The sequence below is a fragment of the Rhincodon typus genome, chromosome 20 (assembly GCF_021869965.1).
Source record: "Rhincodon typus isolate 14 chromosome 20, sRhiTyp1.1, whole genome shotgun sequence".
NCBI lineage: Eukaryota > Metazoa > Chordata > Chondrichthyes > Orectolobiformes > Rhincodontidae > Rhincodon > Rhincodon typus.
In genome coordinates, this window is record NC_063351.1 from 39,039,266 (window position 1) to 39,063,870 (window position 24,605).

The 24,605-nt window shown below is 42.5% G+C and overlaps 1 protein-coding gene across 4 annotated transcripts in view; it reads right to left on the reverse strand.

Annotated features, from left to right (window-relative positions):
• entpd1 (ectonucleoside triphosphate diphosphohydrolase 1) overlaps positions 1 to 24,605 on the reverse strand; it is a 114,299-nt gene that overhangs the window by 81,647 nt on the left and 8,047 nt on the right. Inside the window, exon 2 of one of the 4 annotated variants that reach the window (XM_048608873.1) lies at positions 8,857 to 8,964. The exons of 2 other annotated variants lie outside the window; for them this stretch is intronic. In XM_048608873.1, coding sequence (XP_048464830.1) covers positions 8,857 to 8,964 — 108 coding nt within the window. Of the gene's footprint in view, positions 1 to 8,856; positions 8,965 to 24,605 lie in introns of those variants that run through there. One more of the 4 variants, XM_048608876.1, reaches the window with a different exon arrangement.

Consider the following 24,605-nt stretch of genomic DNA (forward strand, 5'->3'; position numbering starts at 1 on the left):
AGGGAGGTAGTTTCCACTGGCAGGTGAAACTAGAACTAGGGGGCATAGCCTCAATAATAGGGACCATATTTAGAACTGAGTTGAGGAAGCACCTCTTCATCCAAAAGGTTGTGAATCTGTGGAATTCAGTATGCCAAGTACACCAGACCCAGACAGTATCCTACGTAAGACAAATCCAATTTCACTAGTCCACGCATACCAGGCTAAGTGTCAGTATCTGGTATGCACAAAGCCCATTCTCAGTATTCCAAGTATACCATGCTAAGTACAATATTCCCAGTACAGCACAGCCAGACTCAGTGTTCCCAATACACCATTCCAAAGCTCTGTTTCCCCACTATAGCAGGCCCAGTCTCTCCATTTCCTGATACACAAGTCAGTCTCAGTATTTCAAAAGTACAAGGCCCAGTCTCAGTATCTCTGGTACATTATGCCCTGTCTCTGTGTCGCTATTTCACCAGGCCCTTTCTCACTATTCCCAGTACATAAGGTCCAGTGTCTCAGTATCCATATTACTCTAGGCTCAGTCACAGTCTCAGAACCCCGAGCACAGCAGGCCCAGTCCTAGTATCTCCAGTACACCAGGCCAAGTCTCAGTATTCCTGTATACCAGGTTGAGGCTTTCAGCATACTGGGGCTCGTCTCAGTTTATATACAGCCAAGTGTAATATGTTCTAATCTCCAGGGCATTGAGCAAACAGTGAGAAATGTAAAAAATGGCTTCTGCAGGCACTAGGTTGTCTTATAAATTACTAACAGTTTAAAAATATATTTTCCATTCAAGTCAGTTAATTTGTGGATTTAACATATTAAGTATTGTATGATAAAGTGACTCTGAAATGCAGTACTCACTGTTAACTTGGGTTTGATTTTCAGCCCTCAATGGCGCACAATATATCACTGGACTCAGGCCCATTACACGCAATAGAAGTTTTCTGATACAGTTCTGCCAGCTGTATTGTGGGTGGTTGTTTTAGGTACAAATACAGAAACGTCACCAAGGCTTTAGTGACTTTAATGCTGGAGATTTAACTGGGTTGAGATCCTGGGATTCACACCCTGTGTAACTATGCTGATTTTTGTATTAATGTGTTCTAACTTGTTAACATCTGAAGGGCCCAAATGAGGGAATGTTTTAAGTCATGTATTCCTATTACTCACGAACAGCTCTGATCACCCTAGCCTAGAGAAAACAATGGTCATTAGTCAGGAGATGTTAAGACTGCCAGACTGTTAGTCCTCCAACACACACTTTCGGCTGGTGAGCCACACAGAAGGAAAAGGCGCTAGTTCTGATTTTGGTATTTACTGTGGCTTCTAAACGCTAGCAGTATGGTGATTTAAGTTGGTCTCAGTGCCTCTTGGAGTTAAAGTAAACCAGCCAGCAACTCTCTTCCTGATGGTGAGAAAGTGATATTGGAGAAACATGTACACATGAATGTCCAGTTAAGATAAAAACTGCTGTAAGCCCTCTACTGTCTGCTGATCAGATCAGGCTTCAAAATGCTTGATTGTGTGCTTTAAACTAATACTTCTTGTTGAGATTCTTCGGTATCTCAGGCTGTGGGTGTCTAAACGTACTCTGTCCCCAAGGCTGCTTGTTCCTTATCGCTCAGTAAAGCTCTTCGATTCGGTATGTACTGTAACATTCCCTTGTTTATGTATGTACAAAGTAGGTTCTTAAATGCAGCTCTCTAGTACAGTTTAAACCCAACTCTCCACATGCTCATTCTAGACTAGAATCTTTCTTTCTGATGTTAGAGTCATGTGATCAGTTACATCATGATTGATATGAATCTCACCATGTCATACAAGCAAGTATGCCAAATGACTGCATGTTATTTTGGATTCAGAATTGGCTGATCTTTAGAAGACAAAGGGTGGCAGTGGATGGAAAATATTCAACATGGTGCTCAGTTACGAGTGAAATACCACAAGGATCTGTTCTGGGTCCTCTTCTATTAGTGATTTTTGTAAATGATTTCGATGTAGGAGTGGAAGGGTGGATTAGTAAGTTCGCGGACGATACGAATGTGGGTCGAGTTGTGGATACTGCAGAGGGCTGTTCTAGGTAACAAAGGGACATTGATAGGATGCAGAGCTGGGCTGAGAAGTGGCAGATGGAGTTTAACCCTGAAAAGTGTGAGGTGATTCATTTTGGAAGGACAAACTTGAAAGCAGAATACAGGGTTAACGGAAAGATTCTTGGCAGTGTGGAGGAGCAGAGGGATCTTGGGGTTCATGTTCACAGTTCCCTGAAAGCTGCCACCCAGGTGGATAGAGTTGTTAAGAAGGCATATGGTGTGTTAGCTTTCATTAATAGAAGGATTGAGTTCAAGAGCCGTGAAGTTATGCTCCAGCTATACAAAACCCTGGTTCGGCCACATCTGGAGTATTGTCCAGTTCTGGTCGCCTCATGACAAGAAAGATGTGGAAGCATTGGAAAAGGTGCAGAGGAGATTTACCAGGATGTTGCCTGGAATGGAGGGAAGGTCTTATGAGGAAAGGTTGAGAGAGCTAGGGCTTTTCTCTTTAGAAAGATGAAGGATGAAAGGTGACTTGATAGAGGTGTACAAAATGATCAGAGGTCTGGATAGAGTGGACAGCCAGACACTTTTTTTCCTAGGGTGGAGGTAGCTATTACAAGGGAACATAGTTTTAAAGTGAATGGAGGTAGATATAGGGGAGACATCAGAGGTAGGTTCTTTACTCAGTGGTAGGGGCGTGGAATGCATTGCCGGAGAGGGTAGTGGAGTCGGCCTCGTTAGGGGCATTTAAGCGCTATTAGATAGGCATATGGATGATAGTATAAGGTAGGGGTGGAGGTTAGATAGACCTTAGGTTTAGGGTAAAAGTTCGGCCCAGTGTCATTCCCTTTCTTCTTCCCATAGCCTTGCACATTCTTCCTTTTTAGATAGCCATCTAATTACCTCTTGAAAGCCTCAATTGATTCTGTCTCCACATTACGTTCAGGTAATGTTTTTCAGATCATGAATATTTGCTGTATGAAAACCTTTTTTCTCATGTCACCATTGCCTCTTCTGTCAAATACCTTAAATTTATGTCCTCTTGTTCCTGATGCATCCACCAATAGGAACAGTTTCCACCCTCCATTATGTCCAGTTCCCTCAGGATTTTGAACATTTCTATGAAATCTCCTCTTCTCCCAGGAAAACAATCCCAACTTCTCTGATGTTTTTCCATAACTGAAGTCCCCCATTGCTGGAACAATTTTTGTGAATCTTCTTCTGCATTCTCTCTAATGCTTTCACATCTTTCCGAAAGTGTGGTGCTCAGAACTGGATGAAATATTCCAGCTGAAATTTTGTATACAGGCTTAATAAATTGTTTTGATGCCATATGCTTTATTATTAGGAAAGCAAGTTGTGAAGAAAATACAAAAACTCTGCAAGGGATATAGTTAGATTATGTAAATAGGCAGATGGGAGTATGGTGTGCAGTTGTCCACTTTGGTGGCAAGGATAGAAAAGGAAAAGCAGAATATTATTTAAAAAGAGAGATTCTGCAGAATGCTGAGGGACTAAGGGATTTGGATGTTCTTGTACATGAATTACAAAACAGTTGCCATTCAGGTATAGCAGATATGTTAGTGAAGATTGTGGTATAATGGTAATGTCATTGGATTGTGATGCAAAAGCCCATGCAAATGCTCAGAGGACATGGGTTCAAACCTGAACATAGTGGCTGCTGGAATTGGAATAACAAAATTTGGAAGTGAAAACTAGTTGCAGTAACAGTGACAATAAAACTATCACAATAGAACTGGGGAATTGGTGAGACCAAAAACTCTGTAGAGCCCTGGTTTCCTTACATAAGAAGAGGTATACTTGCATTTGAAGCAGTTTCAAAAAAGTTCACTCAGCTGATTCCTGGGATTAAAGTGTTCTCTTATGAGGAAAGGTTGAGTCTATACTCATTGACATTTAGGTGATCTTATTAAAACAAAAATGATTCCGAAGAGGCTTAATAGAATAGATGTTGAATTGATGTGTCTTTTCATGTGAAAAATTAAAACTAGAGGTCCAGTTTTAAAAAGAAGAGATCTCCCATTTATGATAGAGATGAGATTCAATTTCTAATCTGAGATTAATTATTCTTTGGAATTTTCTTTCCCAGAGAGCAGTGAAGACTGAGTCATTAAATATAATTAAGGATAATTTGGCAGATTTGTGATCAACAAAGGTGTCAAGGTTTACGGAGGCAGGCAGCATATGTGGAGGTGAGGCCGCAGTCAGATCAGCGTGATCATACTGAATGGTGAAGCAGGCTCAATGGGAAAAATAGCCTAGTCCTGCTCTTATTTCTTATGACCTTATGATTTTAACCATTCTTTATTGATTCCGTTACCTTCGTTTATTCCTGCACAAATGTACCCAAATTCCTCTGTTCCTGCACCCACTTTAGAAGCATACCCTTTCGGCTATATTTTCTCTGCAGACAATGATCATCTCCAACAAGTGAGAATATAATCATCACTTGATTGGCACCACATCCACCACCTTCAACAGTCACTTCCTTCACCACTGGTGCAGAATGGTAGCAATGTGAACCATCTACAAAATGCAGTGCAGCAACTCTTCAAGCCTCTTTTGTCAGCATCTTCCAAAACATATGACCTTTAACACAAAGAAAGACAAAGGCAGCAGATGTTTGGGAACACTGCTCCAAGGTGAATGGTGTTCCAATCAATGCAGCTGCTTTGTCCTGGATGGCGTTGAGCTTTTTGCCTGGATGAGTACAGCATCACCAACTCAAGTGAGGAGTATCCCTTCACATTCCTGACTTGTGCCTCGTAGATAATAGACAACATCTGGGGAGACAGGAGGTGAATTACTCGCACTGAATTCGTAGCCTTTGAGCCTGCTTTCGGAGCCACAGTATTTGTGACTGGACGAGTTCAGTTTTTGGTCAATGGTAAATCCCAGAATGTTGTTTCTGTGAGATTCAATGTTGGTAATGCCTTTAATGTCAAGGGGAGATGGTAAGATTCACTCTTATTAGAACTGGTTGTTGGCTGGCAAAGAGATAACAAAACTAAACGGTATGATTCTGAAATGAATGTAGACCACCCTAATGTAAAACAATACTGATGTTCCTGACTGTCTCTGTCATAATCCTGGAACTCCCTTCCTAAAAGTACTGTGGGTGCCCTACCTCCTTAAGAGCAATTAAGCATCAGCGATGAATGCTGACCTAGCCAGTGATGCCCACTGCCCAAGAAAGTATCAATAAAGAAAAAGACACCAGTCTTTCGTGCCATCTTCAATGATTTGTATACATATGAATCAAGGTTCTTCTGCTCCTGCAGCCCATTTCGAATTGTACTATTTATTTTACGTTAGCTTGCCTTGTTCCTACCAAAATATATCACATCAAAATTCTCAATATTAAACTTAATCTGCTGTACTGCATTTTGTAGATGGTACACTCTGCTGCCACTCTACATCGGTAGAGAAGGAAGTGGATGTTGAAGGTGGTGTATGTGGTACCAATCATAGAACATAGAGAACATAGAACATTACAGCGCAGTACAGGCCCTTCGGCCCTCGATGTTGCGCCGACCTGTGAAACTAATCTGAAGCCCATCTAACCTAAACTATTCCATTATCATCCATATGTTTATCCAATGACCATTTAAATGCCCTTAAAGTGGGCGAGTCTACTATTTTTGCAGGCAGGGCATTCCACGCCCTTACTACTCTGAGTAAAGAACCTACCTCTGACATCTGTCCTATATCTATCACCCCTCAATTTAAAGCCATGTCCCCTCGTGCTAGCCATCACCATCCAAGGAAAAAGGTTCCCACTGTCCACCCTATCTAATCCTCTGATGATCTTGTATGTCTCTATCAAGTCACCTCTTAACCTTCTTCTCTCTAACGAAAACAGCCTCAAAACCCTCAGCCTTTCCTCATAAGACCTTCCCTCCATACCAGGCAACATCCTGGTAAATCTCCTCTGCACCCTTTCCAATGCTTCCACATCCTTCCTATAATGCAGTGACCAGAACTGTACGCAATACTCCAAGTGCGGCTGCACCAGAGTTTTGTACAGCTGCAACATGACCTCATGGCTCCGAAACTCAATCCCTCTACCAATAAAACCTAACATACTGTACGCCTTCTTAACAACGCTATCAACCTGGGTGGCAACTTTCAGTGATCTATGCACATGGACACCGAGATCTTTCTGCTCATCCACACTACCAAGAATCTTACCATTAGCCCAGTACTCTGTATTCCTGTTACTCCTTCCAAAGTGAATCACCTCACACTTTTCCGCATTAAACTCCATTTGCTACCTCTCAGCCCAGCTCTGCAGCTTATCTATGTCCCTCTGTAACCTACAACATCCTTCTGCACTATCCACAACTCCACCGACTTTGGTGTCATCCGCAAATTTACTAACCCATCCTTCTACGCCCTCATCCGGGTCATTTATAAAAATGACAAACAGCAGTGGCCCCAAAACAGATCCTTGAGGTACACCACTAGTAACTGAACTCCAGGATGAACATTTCCCATCAACCACCACCCTCTGTCTTCTAGCCAATTTCTGATCCAAACCGCTAAATCACCCTCAATCCCATGCCTCCGTATTTTCTGCAATAGCCTACCATGGGGAACCTTATCAAACGCTTTACTGAAATCCAAATACACCACATCAACCGCTTTACCCTCATCCACCTGTTTGGTCACCTTCTCGAAGAACTCAATAAGGTTTGTGAGGCACGACCTACCCTTCACAAAACCGTGTTGACTATCCCTAATCAAATTATTCCTTTCTAGATGATTATAAATCCTATCTCTTATAATCCTTTCCAACACTTTACCCACAACCGAAGTAAGGCTCACTGGTCTATAATTACCAGGGTTGTCTCTACTCCCCTTCTTGAACAAGGGGACAACATTTGCTAGTCTCCAGTCTTCTGGCACTATTCCTGTAGACAATGACGACATAAAGATCAAAGCCAAAGGCTCTGCAATCTCCTCCCTAGCTTCCCAGAGAATCCTAGGATAAATCCCATCCGGCCCAGGGGACTTATCTATTTTCAAACCTTCCGGAATTGCTAACACCTCCTCCTTATGAACCTCAATCCCGTCTAGTCTAATAGACTGTATCTCAGTATTCTCCTCGACTGCATTGTCTTTTTCCTGCGTGAATACTGATGAAAAATATTCATTTAGCACCTCTCCTATCTCTTCGGACTCCACGCACAACTTCCCACTACTGTCCTTGACCGGCCCCAATCTTACTCTAGTCATTCTTTTATTCCTGACATACCAAAGAAAGCTTTAGGGTTTTCCTTGATCCTACCTGCTAAAGACTTCTCATGTCCCCTCCTGGCTCTTCTTAGCTCTCTCTTTAGGTCCTTCCTGGCTAACTTGTAACTCTCAAGCGCCCTCACTGAGCCTTCACGCCTCATCTCTACATAAGCCTCCTTCTTCCTCTTGACAAGAAATTCAACTTCTTTAGTAAACCACGGTTCCCTCGCTCGACCACTTCCTCCCTGCCTGACAGGTACATACTTCTCAAGGACACACAGTAGCTGTTCCTTGAACAAGCTCCACATTTCAATTGTGCCCAGCCCCTGCAGTTTCCTTCTCCATCCTATGCATCCTAAATCTTGCCTCATCGCCTCATAGTTGCCTTTCCCCCAGCTATAACTCTTGCCCTGCTTTATATACCAATCCCTTTCCATCGCTAAAGTAAACGTAACCGAATTGTGGTCACTATCACCAAAGTGCTCTCCTACCTCCAAATCTAACACCTGGCCTGGTTCATTACCCAGTACCAAATCCAATGTGGCCTTGCCTCTTGTTGGCCTATCTACATACTGTGTCAGGAAACCCTCCTGCACACATTGGACAAAAACTGACCCATCTGAAGTACTTGAACTATAGCGTTTCCAGTCAATATTTGGAAAGTTAAAGTCCCCCATAACAACTACCCTGTTACTTTTGCTCCTATCCAGAATCATCTTTGCAATCTTTTCCTCTACATCTCTGGAACTTTTCGGAGGCCTATAGAAAACTCCCAACAGGGTGACCTCTCCTTTCCTGGTTCTAACCTCAGCCCATACTACCTCAGTAGACGAGTTGTCATCAAATGTCCTTTCTGCCACCGTAATACTGTCCTTGACTAACAATGCCACACCTCCCCCTCTTTTACCACCTTCCCTGATCTTACTGAAACATCTAAACCCCGGAACCTGCAACAACCATTCCTGTCCCTGCTCTATCCATGTCTCCGAAATGGCCACAACATCGAAGTCCCAGGTACCAACCCATGCTGCAAGTTCACCCACCTTATTCCGGATGCTCCTGGCATTGAAGTAGACACACTTCAAACCACCTTCCTGCCTGCTGGTACACTCCTGCAACCTTGATATAATCAAGTGATTATATCTGCAGACCACAGCAGCCTGTCTGGCTCCCCCATCATTGCGGATGGGCAAGTTTGTGTATACTCCTCCCCCACTGAGTTTTTTAATTGTCCATCACTATTGACAACTATATGTAGCAGGACTGCAGAGTTTAGATATGACCCACTGGATATGTAAACGCTTAGTTCTGTCTATCACCTAACGTTTATGTCATTTGGCGTGCAAGTAATCCTGTTTTGAAGCTTCACTAGGTTGACACCTCATTTTTAGATATGCCCATTGCTGTTCCTGATATGCATTCTTACACTTTATTGAACCAGGCTTGATCATCCGGCTACGTGGTAATGGTAGAATGGGGGATATGCCAAAGTGACGGAGTTGAGAACTCCTAGTGCTGCTCCCACCTGAGGGTATACAAGTGTTGCCATATCTGTTGGGAGAAGACATACCAATGGATGGCGGTGGGTCCTTGTGTGTAAGGTATGATTCCATGATTATGACTGTCAGACTGTTGCTTGACGAGTTAGCGAGACAACTCTCCCAATTTTGACACCAGCCTGCATAAATTAGAAAGGAAGACTTTGCAGGGTCAACAGGGTTGTATTTACTGTTGCTGTTTTTGATGCCTTAGTTAATGCCAGATGATCTATCCAGCGTCATTCCTTTTTTCCTTTCTGGCAACTGGTACAACTCAGTGGTTGGCTGGCCATTTCAGAGGGCAGATAAGAGTCAACCACTTAGAGTCATACAGCATAGAAACAGACCATTTGGTCCAACTCGTCCGTGCCGACCAAATTTCCCAAACTAAACTAGACCTACTTGCCTGCATTTGGCCCAAATCCCTCTAAACCTTTCCTACTCATTCAAATTCTTTTAAATGTTATAACTATACCTGCATCTACTACTACTTCTGGCAGTTCGTTCCACATTCGAACCACCCTCTTTGTGAAAAAGTTGCCCCTCAGGTGCCTTTTAAATCTTTCTCCTCTCATCTCAAAAATATGCCCTCTAGTTTTGAACTCCCCTACCCTAGGGAAGAGACATTGCTATTCACCTTATCTATGCCCTTCATGATTTTTAAAACCTCTATAAGGTCACCCCTCAACCTCCTACACTCCAGTGAAAAAAGTACCAGCCTATTCAGCCTATCCTTATAACTCAATCCTTCCAGTCCTGGCAACATCCTGGTAAATCTTTTCTGAACCCTCTTCAGTTTAATAAATTCCTTCCTATCAAAGGGTGACCAGAACTGTACACAGTACTGCAAAAATGGCCTCAGCAACGTCTGGTACAACCTCAACATGACATCCCGACTTCTATACTCAATGATCTGGGCAATGAAGGCAAGCGTGCTAAGCCCCTTCTTCATCACCCCATCCACCTGGGATGCAACTTTCAAAGATTATGTACCTGAACTCCTTGGTCTCTCCATTTGACAACACTACCCATGGCCCTACTGTATAACTGTGTAAGTCCTGCCATTGTTTGTTTTACCAAAATGAAATATCTCGCATTTATCCAAATTAAACTCCATCTGCCACACCTCAGCCCTTTGGCCCAATTGATCAAGATCCCTTTGTAATCTTAGATAACCTTCCTTACAGTTGACTATAAGACGAATTTTGGCGTCATCTGCAAACGTACTGACCATGCCTCCTTCTCATCCAATCATTTATGCAAATTGCAAACAACAGTGGACCCAGCACTGATCCCTGTGGAACACATATGGTCACAGGTCTCCAGTGTGCAAAACAACCACCACCCTCTGTCTCCAACTGTCAAACCAATTTTGTACCTAATTGGTAAGGTCTCCCTGAATGCCATGCGATCCTTCTTATTCTTGACTAGAGCCCCATATCTTTATTCATCCATTGATCCCCACACTTACGAGCCTTATCCTTCATTCTAACAGGAACATAATGCCTCTGAACTCATTGTCTCAATTCTGAAAGCCTCCCACTTGCTAGTTGTCCCTTTACCTGCAAACAGTTTACTCCAGTCAACTGTCGAAAGTTCCTGTCTCAGACCATTGAAATTTGCCTTACTCCAATTAAGAACTTTAACTTTAACTTTTATACAAGGCCTATCCCTTTCCATAACTATTTTAAAACTAACAGAATTATAATCACTGGTCCCAAAGTGCTGCCCCACTAATGCTCCAGTCACTCACCCTGCTTTATTTCCCAAGAGGTCAAGTTTTGTTCCTTCTCTTGTAGGTGCATCTACAAATTGATAAAGAAAATTTTCTTGAACACATTTAACAAAATCCTTACCATCCAAGCCCTTAACACTATGGCAGTCTCAGTCTATGTTTGGAAAGTTAAAATCTCCTACTATTACAACCCTATTATTCTTACATATATCTGAGATCTCTCTGCATATTTGTTCCTCAATTTCCCTTTGACTATTGCGGGGGGCCCTATAGCAAAGTTCCATCTTGGTGATCATCTTCTTCTAATTTCTGAGTTCCACCCATATAGCTTCACTGGACGATCCCTCAGAAATATCCTAAGTACACCAGTAATGTCTTCCTTAATCAAAAATGCCACTCTCTTGCCTCCCTACCATCAAGCCAATTTTGTATACAATTGGCAAGCTCTCCCTGAATCCCATGTAATCTAAATTTACTAATTATTCTACCATGCGGAACCTTGTCAAAGCTTTAGTAAAGTCCATGTCAACAATGTCTACTCTGCCCAAATCAACCTTTTTGGTTACGTCCTCAAGAAACTCACTCAAGTTTGTGAGACATGATTTCCCATGCACAAAGTCATGCTGACTATCCTTAAGTCTTTACCTCTCTAAATGCATGTAAATCCTATCTCTCAATCTCCTCCAACAACTTATCCGCCACTCATATCAGACTCACAGGTCTATGGTTCCCAGGCTTTTCCTTACAGACTTTCTTAAATAAAAGCACAACATTAGCCACTGTCCAGTCATCCCGCACCTCACTCATAGTTATAGATGATGCAAATATTTCTGTAAGGATCCCGCAATGTCCTAACTTCCCACAATGTCCTGGGTTACACCGGATCAGATCCTGAAGTTTTATCTACCTTTACGTTCTTAACACCTCCAGCACATCCTCTTCTGTAATGTGGACTGTTTTCAAGACATCAATATTTATTTCCCTGAGGTCCCTAGCCTTCATTTCTTTCTCCACAGTAAAAGTGATGCGAAATATTCATTTAGTATCTCTCCCATCTCCTGTGGCTCCACACATAAATGACCTTGTTGGTCTTTAAGGGGTCCTATTCTCTCCCTCGTTGCTCTTTTGCTCTTAATGTACTGGTAGAATCTCTTTGGATTATCCTTAACCTTATCTCCTATCCCTTTTCTTTCTTGCCATCTTTAATGATTTGTGCTCCAGCACCCCATTTAGAATTGTACTATTTATTGCATATTGTCTTGCCTTTTTGGTCCTACCAAAACTTAACACATCACAATTCTCAATATTAAATTTAATCTGCTGCACTGCATTTTGTAGATGGTACACAATGGCAGCAGTGTGTACCATCAGTCATGAAGGAAGTGACTGGATCTGGAGTCACATGTAGGCTAGACCAGATAAGGACGATAGTTTCCTTCATTAGTGAACCACAGGAGTTTTTATGACAATCAACAATGCTTTCATGCTCATGATTAGACTTTTAATTCCAGATTTTTTACTGAATTCAAATTTGACCATCTGCCATGTTGGATTCAAAATCTGGACCTAAAATACTACAGAGGTCTTTGGCTTGTTAGTCTAGCGACAATATCACCAGGCCATCACCTCTCCCAAATTATCAAATGTCTTTTGCAAGTTCATGTACAGCACATCAAATGTGTCATCTTCATCAACCTTCCTTTTAATCAAAGTCAAAACACTTAGTTAAGTTAGTTAAGTACAGCCTGTCATTAGCATATCCAAACCAGATTTCCTTAATTCATTCACCTTTGTCCAGGTGACTGCTCATTTTGTTCCAAACTACTGGCCTGAACTTAACCTTTTTGGCTGTGCTCAAGTTGCATCAATTTTTTTGAACAGTTTGTTGTCATGACACCTAATGAGGTTTTTTACCCAATAGGCAGAGAGGGTCAATTCAGTGTGCTGCCCATCATTCAGCTCCTCACCCCTCATGAGGAGAGGATCCTGACTCTGACCGCCCAGCAGGGACTGGTCTGGCATTGGAGGTTGCCCTTGACTTGCTGTGCTGAGGCCTGCTGACGATTATGACAACCTTCTGGCTTTCTCTGTGCCAAAAAGCATGATACAACAGCAGTAATATGACCCAGTAACATAACGTGGTATCTCTGGCTGAAGGAACAAAGCACAAAAGGGAAGGGCAAGGCAAGGTAAGGCACAAAAAGGCAGGGATGCTGCGAGCATCAGGTAGGTGAGTGAGTTCCATGAGAACAAGTGAATAGCCTGAGGTTACAGCCTAGTTCAGTCCATGAGCTGGATGTATGTCCATGAGTTCTGTGTCCTTTCAGTACTGTTACAATAGTAATATTACAATGTCAGTTGCTGATGCAGCACTGAAATGCACAGGAACCCTGCAAGTGAATCAGTGATGTGCCATAAGAGTTGTTAGCGGCTGGTACATGTTGGATGTCAATGCTTGTGGACATGGGGTACAAGAGGCCAGTGATCATGGAGAATGCCTTGACACATTGGTGCCCAGTTTCCAACATGGGGGTTGTTCGAAGCAAGGAGTGAGCTGAATTTGCCGAGTATCCGATTTAGTTCCCATATCAAATTTTCCTGATGTCGAACTTGTTTAGCCAATAAGTTGGGAGGCTGAATATTAATGAGGTGAGTTGGGCTCTTGGAAATGTTTTAACAACCAGTAATGACAGGCAGTTGGCAACTCACCACTGCTTAGCAAGAATCTGACTACTCCACTGGTGAAAAGCACAAAACATTGTACAAGTTGCTCCCAACTGAGATGAGGGACAATGTGTTTGTCACCCAATTCTGTCACACCTCTTGTCATAATCCAAATCATTCAGATCCCTATATGAGTCAGTCAATTATTTGTAAAGCTTTCTCACCACTGACATTAAATTGACTGAAGATACCAAGAACTGCAGATGCTGGAGTCAGTCAACAGTGTGGAGCTGGAGGAACACAGGTCAGGCAGCATCAGCGGAGCAGGAAAGTCTACATTTTCGGTTGGGACCCTTCTTCAGAACTGCTTTTTTTAGGGTGAAGAAAAAGCGTTGGTTGAGGGTGTGGATCTTGCATAGAAAGAATATCAGTAGAGGTCCTTTGCAAGTTTGGGAAAGAGAGGCTCTGAGCTGGGGTAGGGTTGACTGTAGTGAGAGAAGATGCTGGCGCATGGCTGCGAGCGTGGAGCTAAGGATCAGCAGTGAAAACAGTTTCTGGAGGCTCTGGATGCACTGTAGGTAGTGGTTGTCGTGGTTTGGTCCAAATTGGGATGGTCTGAATGTTGTGTGGAGTCCATTAGGGATGATTCGGCTATGTAGGCAGGTACTGAGAAGGGAGACGCGGCCCGGGTTTGTTTCAGTATGTGATCGAAGAGCTTTAGGGCGGAGGAGATTACCAGAGGGTTGCCGTGGGAGAGCGTTCCACTGAGGTCTTTCCAGAGGGAGGAAGTCAACTTTTTCAAGGTGGACATCCTTGGAAGAGGCTTTGCAGTGGGGTTATAAGTCACTGGAAGATACCAAGAACTACAGATGCTGGAGTCAGAGTCAACACAGTGTGGAGCTGGAGGAACACAGCAGGTCAGGCAGCATCAGAGGAGCAGGAAAGTTGAAATTTCGGTTCAGGACCCTTCTTCAGAACTGACTTCAAAACTGACTGACCGGTCATTGCTGACTTATACTTATTTCTGAACAAGCTTGTTACATTTGCAAGTCTCCAGTTCTTTGATATCACTCCTGCACCTAAGGTGAACTGGAAGATTATGGCCATTGCCTCCACAATTATCAACCTTACTTCCCTCAGTATCTTCAGATGCATCTGACTCAGTCATGGTGATTTATCAGCCATATGCCTACCCAGTCTTTCTGACGCTTCCTCTTTTGTCTATTTTCAGCCTAGCCAGTGTTGGAATGATCTTGTCTTCCATTGTGACTTTGGCAGCATCTTTTTTTCTTGGTAGAGACAGAAGTAAAGTAATAATTTAGTACCTCTGACACACCATCTGCTTCCAAGTCTAAATCCCTTTTTTGGTTCCTATAATGTATTAAGTAAAGAAAGAAAGTGGAGATTGGAAATCTCAGCAGGTCTTGCAGTACCTGTGCAGAAAGAAACAATGTTCCAGGTCAATGAACTCCATTCTGATGAACAGTCATTGATCTGACCAATTGCACAGAGGTAGTTTTGATGGCAGGTGAGAAGGAAATATTTTGAAAACGGTGCTGTAGGCTGGCCAATGTGTTGTCTGTCCAGCTAGTTTTGCCAGATGCAGGTGAGTAACAGCAGCAGCAGGCAGCCCATTAAATAGACAAAGTTGAAGAACGTTGGGATATTACTGGCAGCAGATTGGCCCCTGATTGCTTGCAAGGGTTTTCAGTTCATTGCAGGTGGTGTCCCAGAGTTAGGCCTGGTAACCCATGAAATCTCATTTGTTTATTCCTTACCCACACCTTTCTGACACAGAGCTAAAGACACAGTCATAGGTTCTCCCATGGAGTGTCCTACAACAACTCCCCCACCACCCCAACAAAATCTTATATTTATAAAGCACCTTCAATGAATTAAAATGTCTTTGAATCAAATATGATGCCAGGGCTGAGAATAGAGTGGCTTCATTCAAGCCCTTGACAGGGAGAAAGATGCAGTCAATAACCAATAAAAAGAGTTTGGACCAGGGACCAAAATCAGCTTCAGTCTTCCCTTATTTAACTGAAAGAAATTTCTGTTGATCCAGTACTTATTGATGGTTAAGCATTCTGATAATTTAGCAACAGCCGAGGAGTCAAAAGTGGTGGTGCTGAGGTAGTTCGGCATACATGTGGAAACTGACACTTTTGATATACTGAATATACATATAGAGAATATATTGAGGAGGATATACTGAGGCCCAGGATCCGGGGTCCAGCGCTTCAGCTATAAGACAGCTGAACAACACAGCAGTAAGACAGGATACATAGTTTAACAGCTGCAGCTTCAGGGGACTGCAGATTAGGAAATAAGATCAAACATTGACATCACAGCAAAGTGGTAGGTTGATTAATTCATGATTAAAATGTATATTTTTGGAAGAAGGGATTAACTGAGAAAGAAAAGGAATAATTGAAAGCAAATATAAAAAAAGGGCCAAAAAAGCAATAAATGTGAGCAAAATAGGATAAGGGAAGCAGTAAAGTTAGTGTACGGGAAGTAAGTTTAAAACTAAGGGAGTTTAAATTTAAGACCTGGCTGCATAAATTAATTAGGTAGGAAGTAGAAACTGGCCTCTAGTACATGGGAAGTCAGGGTCCTAGATGACCATAGGTGCAGGAAGTTATTCCAGCTGCAGAAACTTGAGTTCTGAGTTTCAGAGCTTGAACGATGTCTGGAGACACTGAGGCATATCCTTGAGGTTGAGAGTTATGTGGATAGCATGTTTAAAGAGCTGGTCACACCACAACTTAGGTGTTTGGAGGAAGGAAAGAGGGAATGGGTGGTCACCAGACAGTCCAAGAGAAGCAGGCAGGTAGCGCTTCTCGTTCTGCTTTCAAATTGGTCTTTCATCTTGGTAACTGATGAAGGTACTCTGTTATCAGGGGATTGCAGTCAGAGCGATGTCTGTGGCACTGCAAATGATTCAGCTGTACAGGAGGAGGGAAGAAGAAAGGAGGAGCAATAATGAAAGAAGATTCATTAATTAGGGTAACAGACAGACATTTCTGTGGCCATCTTGAGTCTAGGATGGTATTTTGCTTCCCTGGTGCCAGGGTCGAGATGTCACAGAGCAATATTCTTTTGGGGGAGAGTGAACAGCCAGTGGTCATTGTCCATGTTGGTGCCAATGACTTAAGTAGGAAGTTCTGCCATCAGAATTTAGGGAGCTAAGTACAAAGTTAGCAAGCAGGACTTTAAATAAATGTAACTTGGGAATGCTCCCAATGCCACCTGGAAATGTGTACAAAAACAGGTAGATAAGGCAAAATAATACGTGATTGGAAAGACGGTGCAATAGGGAGGGTTTTAGGTTCCTCAAACTGGCACTGGCTCTGGGGAAGATGGCACCTATACAAGCCAGACAGGTTGTACCTGAACAGAGCTGGGACTGAATTCCTTGCGAGATATTTTTCAGTTCTATTGGGAAGACTTTAAAGTAACTTAGCAGGCGTGTTGGAACTAATGAAGAATAGTAGAAGAGAAGACCACTGTTCACAAAACACTTAGATGCAACTGGCACTAGCATAGACAATAGCAGGTTAGGAAGTGAATTCAGGGAAAAATGGAAAAGAATGAAGTCGAACTTGGCATTACTATGCTTATATGTGAATGCATGGAGTACAGTAAGTAAGATTGGACAGTTACAGGCACAAACTGCCATGTGGAATTTTGATGTCATGGTGATAAGAGATCTGGGCCAAGGAAAGTCAAGACTGGGTGTTAAGCATTCCCAGTACAAGGTATTCAGAAAAGTTAAAAAGGGAAGAAAAGGAGGAAAAGTAGCAGTATTGGTTAAGAAGGGCACTGCAATGCTAAAGAAAGAGGATGTCTTAGAGGGCCCATCAGTCAGCTAGAACTAAAGAACAAAAATGGTGCAATTACAAAGCTAGGTGTAGACCATCAAATAGTGAAAAAGATGTAGAAGAATAAATCTGCAGGTAAAATACAGACAGGTGTCAACCTTCTCGAGTAGTTACAATTGGAGACTTCAATTTCCCAAGCATAGACTGGGATACTTGCATTGTATGGGGCAGTGAGGGCAAATATTCCTGGAATCCATGCAGGAGAGCTTTCTACAGCAGTAAGTTGAACAGGAAAGAATGCACTGTTGGGCCTGGTTCTTGGAAATGAGGTGGGCCAAGTGGAACAAGTGTCAGTGGGAGTACATTTAGAAAACAATGGTCATTGTATTGTAAGGTTCAGAGTAATGGCAGAGTGTGACATGCCATAATCCCGACTGTGAAAAATCAACTGGCAGAGTGTGGACTTCAGCTGGGTAGGATTGGCTGGAACAAGAGACTGGCAGGAAAACAGTAACTGAACAATGGTTTCCTTCAAAGAGGAGACAGCTCACGTACAGTCAAGGCATATTCCCTCAAATGTGAAAGGTAGAATAAACAAATGCAGTGTTCCCCGGATGATAAAGGAGATAGATGTTAATATAAAGAAGAAAAAGTATGCTTATGGCAAGTGTCAGGTATAAAATAAAATTGAGTACCAAGAGAAGTATCAAAGGTTCAAATAGTGGTGAAAAAAGCAAATAAGGAAGTAAAGAGGCATTATGAGAAAAGACTGGCAATCAACATAAAGTCTGTCCTTCTTAAAAAGAAAGATGCTACCTAGGCCATGGTGACAGAGCAGGGAACTCAGTCACTAGAAGGGTTCAAAATTGGTAGAGCACAAATGTCAGATAGATTGTTGGTATTTTAAATTGGCAGGGCTCCGGGACTAGATGGGATGCATTCAAGGATATTGAAGGAAATGAGAATGGAAATTGACGGAAACAGAAATGGCCCCTGCACTGTCTCCAATTTTCAGTCTTACCTTGGACTTGCGGGAGGTGCCAGAAGTCTGGAAAATTGCAAGCATTACAGCCTTGTTCAAGAAAAGCTGTAACGATAATCCCAACAATTACACACCAGTCAGTTTAACTTCAATGGTTTCTACAAACAATTGTTCAGGACATGAACTGGTAATTATATGAAAAAGGATGCGTTGATTAGGAAGAGCCAGCATGGATTTCTAAAGGGAAAATCATATTTGATTAACTTGCTGGAATTTTTTGAAGAGGTAACAGAGACTTGATGAAGATAACACTGTGGATGTAGTGTACTTGGATATGCAGAAGGTATTTGATGCAAAATTAGCTGAGTGAAAGGAGACTGTATGTAATGGGCATTAGATATTTTTCAGAAGGATTTGTAGCGGGGTTCCCAGGAGTCAGTAAAGGACACTTGATTTTCCTGACATATGCTGACAATCTAGATCTTGGTGTGCAGGGGACAACTTCAAAGTTTGCAGATGAGTGCACAAAACTTGAAAAAATTGTAAAATGTGAGAAGGTCAGTGTAGAACTCCAGAAGAATATTGCTGAGTTAGTAGAGTGGTCAGATATGTCTGCTTGGCCTCATCCAGAGGTCCCCAGCAGGGTAGAAGTCAGCCTTCAGCCAATTCAATTCACTTCAAGTGATGGCAAAGAAATGGTTAGAGGTGCTGAATAATGCAAAGGCTATAGACCCTGACAATGTTCCTGCAACAAGTACTCAAGATGTGTGCTCCATAAATTGCCACACCTCAGGCTAAGCTGTTCCAGTAAAGCTAAAACATTGGCATTCAATGTGAAGTCATGTGGACTTGTGGCAATTACCTTGGACTTGCGGGAGGTGCCAGAAGTCTGGAAAATTGCAAGCATTACAGCCTTGTTCAAGAAAAGCTGTAACGATAGTCCCAACAATTACACACCAGTCAGTTTAACTTCAATGGTTTCTACAGACAATTGTTCAGGACATGAACTGGTAATTATATGAAAAAGGATGCATTGATTAGGAAGAGCCAGCATGACAATGTGGAAAATTGTCCAGGTTTGTCCAATACACAAAAAGCAGGACAACTGCAACTTGGCCAATTACCACTCCATCAATGCACTCTTGATCATTAGTAAAGTGAGAAAGAGGTCATCATATAGCTTTCAAGCAGTACCTGCTCACTGGTGCCTAGTTTGGGTTCTGCCAGGACCACTCAGCTCCTGATGTTTTTGCATCCTTGTTTCCAACATGGACTAAAGAGCTGAATTCCAGAGATGAGGTGTTCGTGACAACCCAAGGTATCAAGGCCGTGGTTGACCAAGTGTGGCATCAAGGAGCCCTAGCAAAACTGGAGCCAATGGGAATCGGGGAGATAACCCGAGGCTAGTTAGAGTCATAGGTGTCACAAAGGAAACTTTGTAGTTGTTCAAGGTCGGTCATCTCCTCTCCAGGACATCACTACAGAAGTTCCTCAGGGTGGTGCCCTAGGCCAAAACATCTTTGGCTACTTTATCAATGACTTTGTTCCATCATAAGATCAGAAATGGGTAAGCTTATTGATGATTCCACAATATTCACCACCATTCACAATCCTCTGATACTGAAACAGCCCCTGTCCAAATGCAGGAAGACCTTGATAGTATCCAGACTTGTGCTGAAAAGTGACAAGTAACATTAGCGCTGAAGGTGTTGGGCAATGACCATCTCAAAGAAGAGACAATCTAACCACCACTCCTTGACAATCAATGTCATTATCGTCACTGAATTCCCCGCTATCAACTCCCTGGCGGTTACCATTAATCAGAAACTAAACTTGACTCTCCATATAAATACAATGGCTACAAAGGCAGATCAGAGGCTAGGAAGACTGCAGTGAGTAACCCTCCTACTGATTCTCTAACACCTGCCCACCATCTACAACACACAAGTCAGTAGTGAAATGGAATACTCCCCCATGGACTGGATGGGTGCAGCTCCAACAACACTCAAGAAGCTTGACACCTTCGAGGACAAAGCAGCCTGCCTGACTGGCACCACATAAACAAACATTCAGTCATTCCACTATCAATGCTCAGTAGCAGCAGTATGCACCATCTACAACATGCACTGAAGGAATTCACCAAAGATGCTTAGACAGCACCTTCCAAACCCACAACCACAACCTCCTCGCACAAGACCAGCAAATACATGGGAACAGCATCATCTGCAAATTCCCCTCTAAGCTACTCACCATCCTGACTTGGAAATATATCACCATTCCTTCAGTGTGTTAGGGTCAAAATCTTGGAATTGCAGATGGTCTGCAGTAGTTCAATGTGGCAACTCACCACCACCTGTCAAGGGTAACTCAGGACTGGAAAATTAAATGCTGGCTCAGCTGGCTCCTGTCCCGGAGGCAAATAAACAAAAATGGTGACTTTCAGCACAGAGAAGTGGGGTGATGCATTTTGGTAAGATGAACATTTGAATGATAATATAAAATAGGGGGTACAGGAGCAAAGGAACTTGGATGTACAAGTGCACAGATCATTGAAAGTGGTAGAACAGGTACAGAGAGTTGTAATTAAAGAAAATACTTCAGCTTAATTAATAATAACATAGCGTATAAGAGCAAGTAAGTGATGTTCAACTTGTATAAGACACTTAGGGTCATAGAATCATAGATTCAGAAGGCATGGAAACAGACTCCTCGGTCCAACCTGTCCTTGCGATCAGATTTCCTAAACTGATCTAGTCACATTTGCCTGAGTTTGGCCCATATTCTTCTAAGCCTTTCCTATCCATGTACCTGTCCAAATGTTTTTATATATTGTAATTGTACCTGCCTGTACCACTTCCTCTGGCAGCTTGTTCCATATTTGCACCACCCACTGTGTTAAAACGTTGCCCCTCAGGTCCTTTTGAAATCTTTCCCGTCTTACCTTAAACTATGCCCTTGTTAGACCTCAGCTGAAGTACAGCATATAGTTGTAGGCACCACATAATAGGAAGTGAACACATTAGAGAGTGCAGAAGAGGTTTACAAGAATGTTTTCAGGGATGAAGCGATCCCATAGCCAATAGATTAGATTTTCTGAAGAAGGGTCCCGACCCGAACCGTCAGCTTTCCTGCTCCTCTGATGCTGCCTGGCCTGCTGTGTTCCTCCAGCTCCACTGTGTTATCTCAGACTCCAGCATTGGCAGTTCTTACTATCTCTGAGAGCTAAGCTGTGCTGTCCTGCCACATCCTGACATGAACGGTGGTAGACAATTAAACAACTCACTGGAGGAGGAGGCTCCACAAATATTCCCATCCTCCACGATGGAAGAGCCCAACAAATCAGTGCAAAAGATAAGGTTGAAGCATTTGCAGCAAGCTTCAGCCAGACGTGCTGAATGGATGATCCATCTTGGCCTCCTCCAGTGATCCCCAGCATCACAGCTACCAGTCTTCAGTCAATTCGATTCATTCCATGTGATTTCAAGAAATAGTTGGAGGCAGTGGATAGTGCAAAGGTTATGGGCCCTGACAACATTCCGGCAATAGTACAGAAGACTTTAATGTTCCAGAACATGCCTCTCCCCCAGCCAAGGTCTTCCAGTAAAGTTACAACAATGGCATCTACCTGACAATGTGGAAAATTGCCCAGGTATTTCCTGCACACAAAAAGCAGGACAACTACAACCAGGCCAATAACTGCCCCTTTAGTCTACTCTTGATCATCAGTAAAATGATGGAAGAGGTCATCAACAGTGCTATCAAGCAGCACCTGCTCAGCAATAACCTGTTCAGTGACGCTCAGATTGAGTTCCGCCAGGACCATTCAGCTTCTGATCTCATTACAGCCTTGCTTCAAAAATAGATGAAAGAACTGAATTTCAGAGGTGAGGTTAGAGTGACAGGGAGAAACTATTCCTGTTCAGAAAAGGAACAAGAACAAGAGGGCACAGATTTAAAGTGACATGCAAAAAAAGCAAGGGTGAAGAGAGGAAAATCTTATTTCACTCAGCAAATGACTGGGGTATGGAATAAACTGCCCAGAAATGTGTTGGAAGCAGGTTCAATTGAGATATTCAAGAGGGCATGGGATGATTATTTAGATAAAAATAACGTGTAAAGGTATGGGGGGAAAGCAGGAGATTGACATTAGGTAATGATGCTCATTTAATGAGCCAGTACAGGCATGAGGGGCTGAATGGCTTCCCTCTGCACTGTAACACTGCTGTGATTTTGTAAAGACATTAATTTCTCTCTGATTTCAAATCTTTTATAAATGGGGAGAATTCGATAACCACTACATCATAGAATCACTGCATCAGATTTCCATTCCCTGACTGAGAATCAAACATGGGCTGTAGCACTGAGAATATTGAATCCTAACTAGTAAAACACCAAGAAAGCCAAAAAGATGGACTTGATCCATCGATTCCTGGGTTGTGGGCTCAGCATGTAAACACTTCTCCGTCTAATTAGAGTAGTGGACAGGCTGTCAATATAGCCAGCTAATGCAGTTTCTGGAGTCAAACAGCATTTCCAGTGTGCTTGGCCTGACTGTTGCCATATATAAGCTCACAAAACATATACCACTAAGATTGGGTTCTTGTTGAGACAGATGCCTTGATGTTTAGTAACACTAATTGTTTACTTTGCTAGATGTATGAATACACTGTGTTCTATGCTTACTAATTTAATGTACATTATGTACACATAACTAACTGTCATCTAACTTTCTTCAAAGATACTGCCTGTCTGGATATGAATTTGTGCCATAATGTAACATTCTCTCTTTTCCCTTTTAAGAATGGGGATGCTTTTCTGATAAATATGTATTTATGTGCATTCTTGTACATCATAGAAACATAAAAATATAGAAAATAGGAGCAAGACTAGGCCATTCAGCCCTTCAAACCTGCTCCACCATTGAAAATAGTCATACCTGATCATCCAACTGCATCCTGTTCCTGCTTTCTCCCATACTTTTGATCCCTTTAGGCTTAAGAACTGTATCTAATTCATTCTTGAAAACATTCAATGTTTTTGGCTTCAACTGCTTTCTGTGGCAGAGAATTTCACATCGTCACTCTCTGGGTGAAGAAATTCCTCCTTGTCTCAATCCTAAATGGCCTATCCCATATCCTTAGACTGTTACTCATAGTTCTGGACTCACAGGTCATTAGGAACATCCTTCTTGTGTTTACACTGTCTAGTCCTGTTAGGATTTTATACGTTTCTATGAGATCCCACACCCCATTCTTCTAAATTCCGTTGAATATAGACCTAACTGATTGATTGAGTCTCTCTTCATACATCAGTACTTGCCATCTGAGGAATCAGTCTGGTAAACCTTCATTGCAGTCCCCCCAGAGCCAAAATATCCTTCTTCAGATAAAGAGAGCAAAACTGCACATAATACTCCCAGGTGTGGTCTCACCAAGGACCTGTGCAATTGCAGCAAGACACCTATGCTCCCGTACTTGAATCTTCTCACTACGAGGACCAACGTATGTGCCTTCTTCACCATCTGCTGCACTTGCATGCTTTCTTTCAGTGACTGATGTACAAGAATACCCAGGTCTCGTTGCAGCTCCCCCTTTCCCATATATTGACATTCAGATAGTAATCCGACTTTCTGATTTAATGACCAAAATGGATAACTTCACGTTTCACCTCATTATACTTCATCTGCCATACATTTCCCCACTCACTCAACTTGTCTAAATCACACTGAAGTATCTCTACATGTTTAGCTAAAGTTTTGGTGAATGTATAAAATGACCAGATCTAGTGCTTATATAGTTATCGCAACATGGCTGAGTCTTCAGTCTGTGGTGTGCCGTCTGTCATCAAAGATAGGCCCATGTTGTTATTATTACTACATAGAACATAGAACAGTACAGAATAAGAACAAGCGCTTCGGCCCATGATGTTGTGCCGAGCATGACACCAAATTAAACTGGTCTCTTCTGCCTGCCCTTGGTCCATATCCCTCTATTCCTTGCAAATTCACGTGCGTATCTGAAAGTCTCTTAAACACCCCTATTGTATCTGCATCCACCACCACCCCTGGCAGTGTTTTCCAGACTACTACCACTGTGTGAAAAACTCAGCCCTCACATCTCCTTTGAAATTTCCCCCCTCTCACCTTAAATGCAAGCCCACTGGTATTAGACATTTCAACTCTGGGGAAAAAGATTCTGACTGCCAACCCTATCTATGTATCTCATAATTTTACAGACTTCTATCAAGTTTCCCCTCAGCCTCTGCCACTCCAGAGAAAACCACCCAAGTTTTTCTAGCTTCTTCTTATAGCTCATAGCCTCTAATCCAGGCAGTTTCCTGGTAAACCTCTTCTGCACCTTCTTCAAAGCCTCCACATCCTTCCTGTAACGTGGCAACCAGAATTGAATGCAATACTCTAATTGTGGCCTAACCAAAGTCGTATAAAGCTGCAACATTACATTCTGACTGTTGTACTCAATTCCCAGAGCAATAAAGGCAACCATACCACACCATCTACTCTTGTGGCCGCTTTTTTTTTATTATTTGGGAATTCTAAGGTGAGGTAAATGGTGC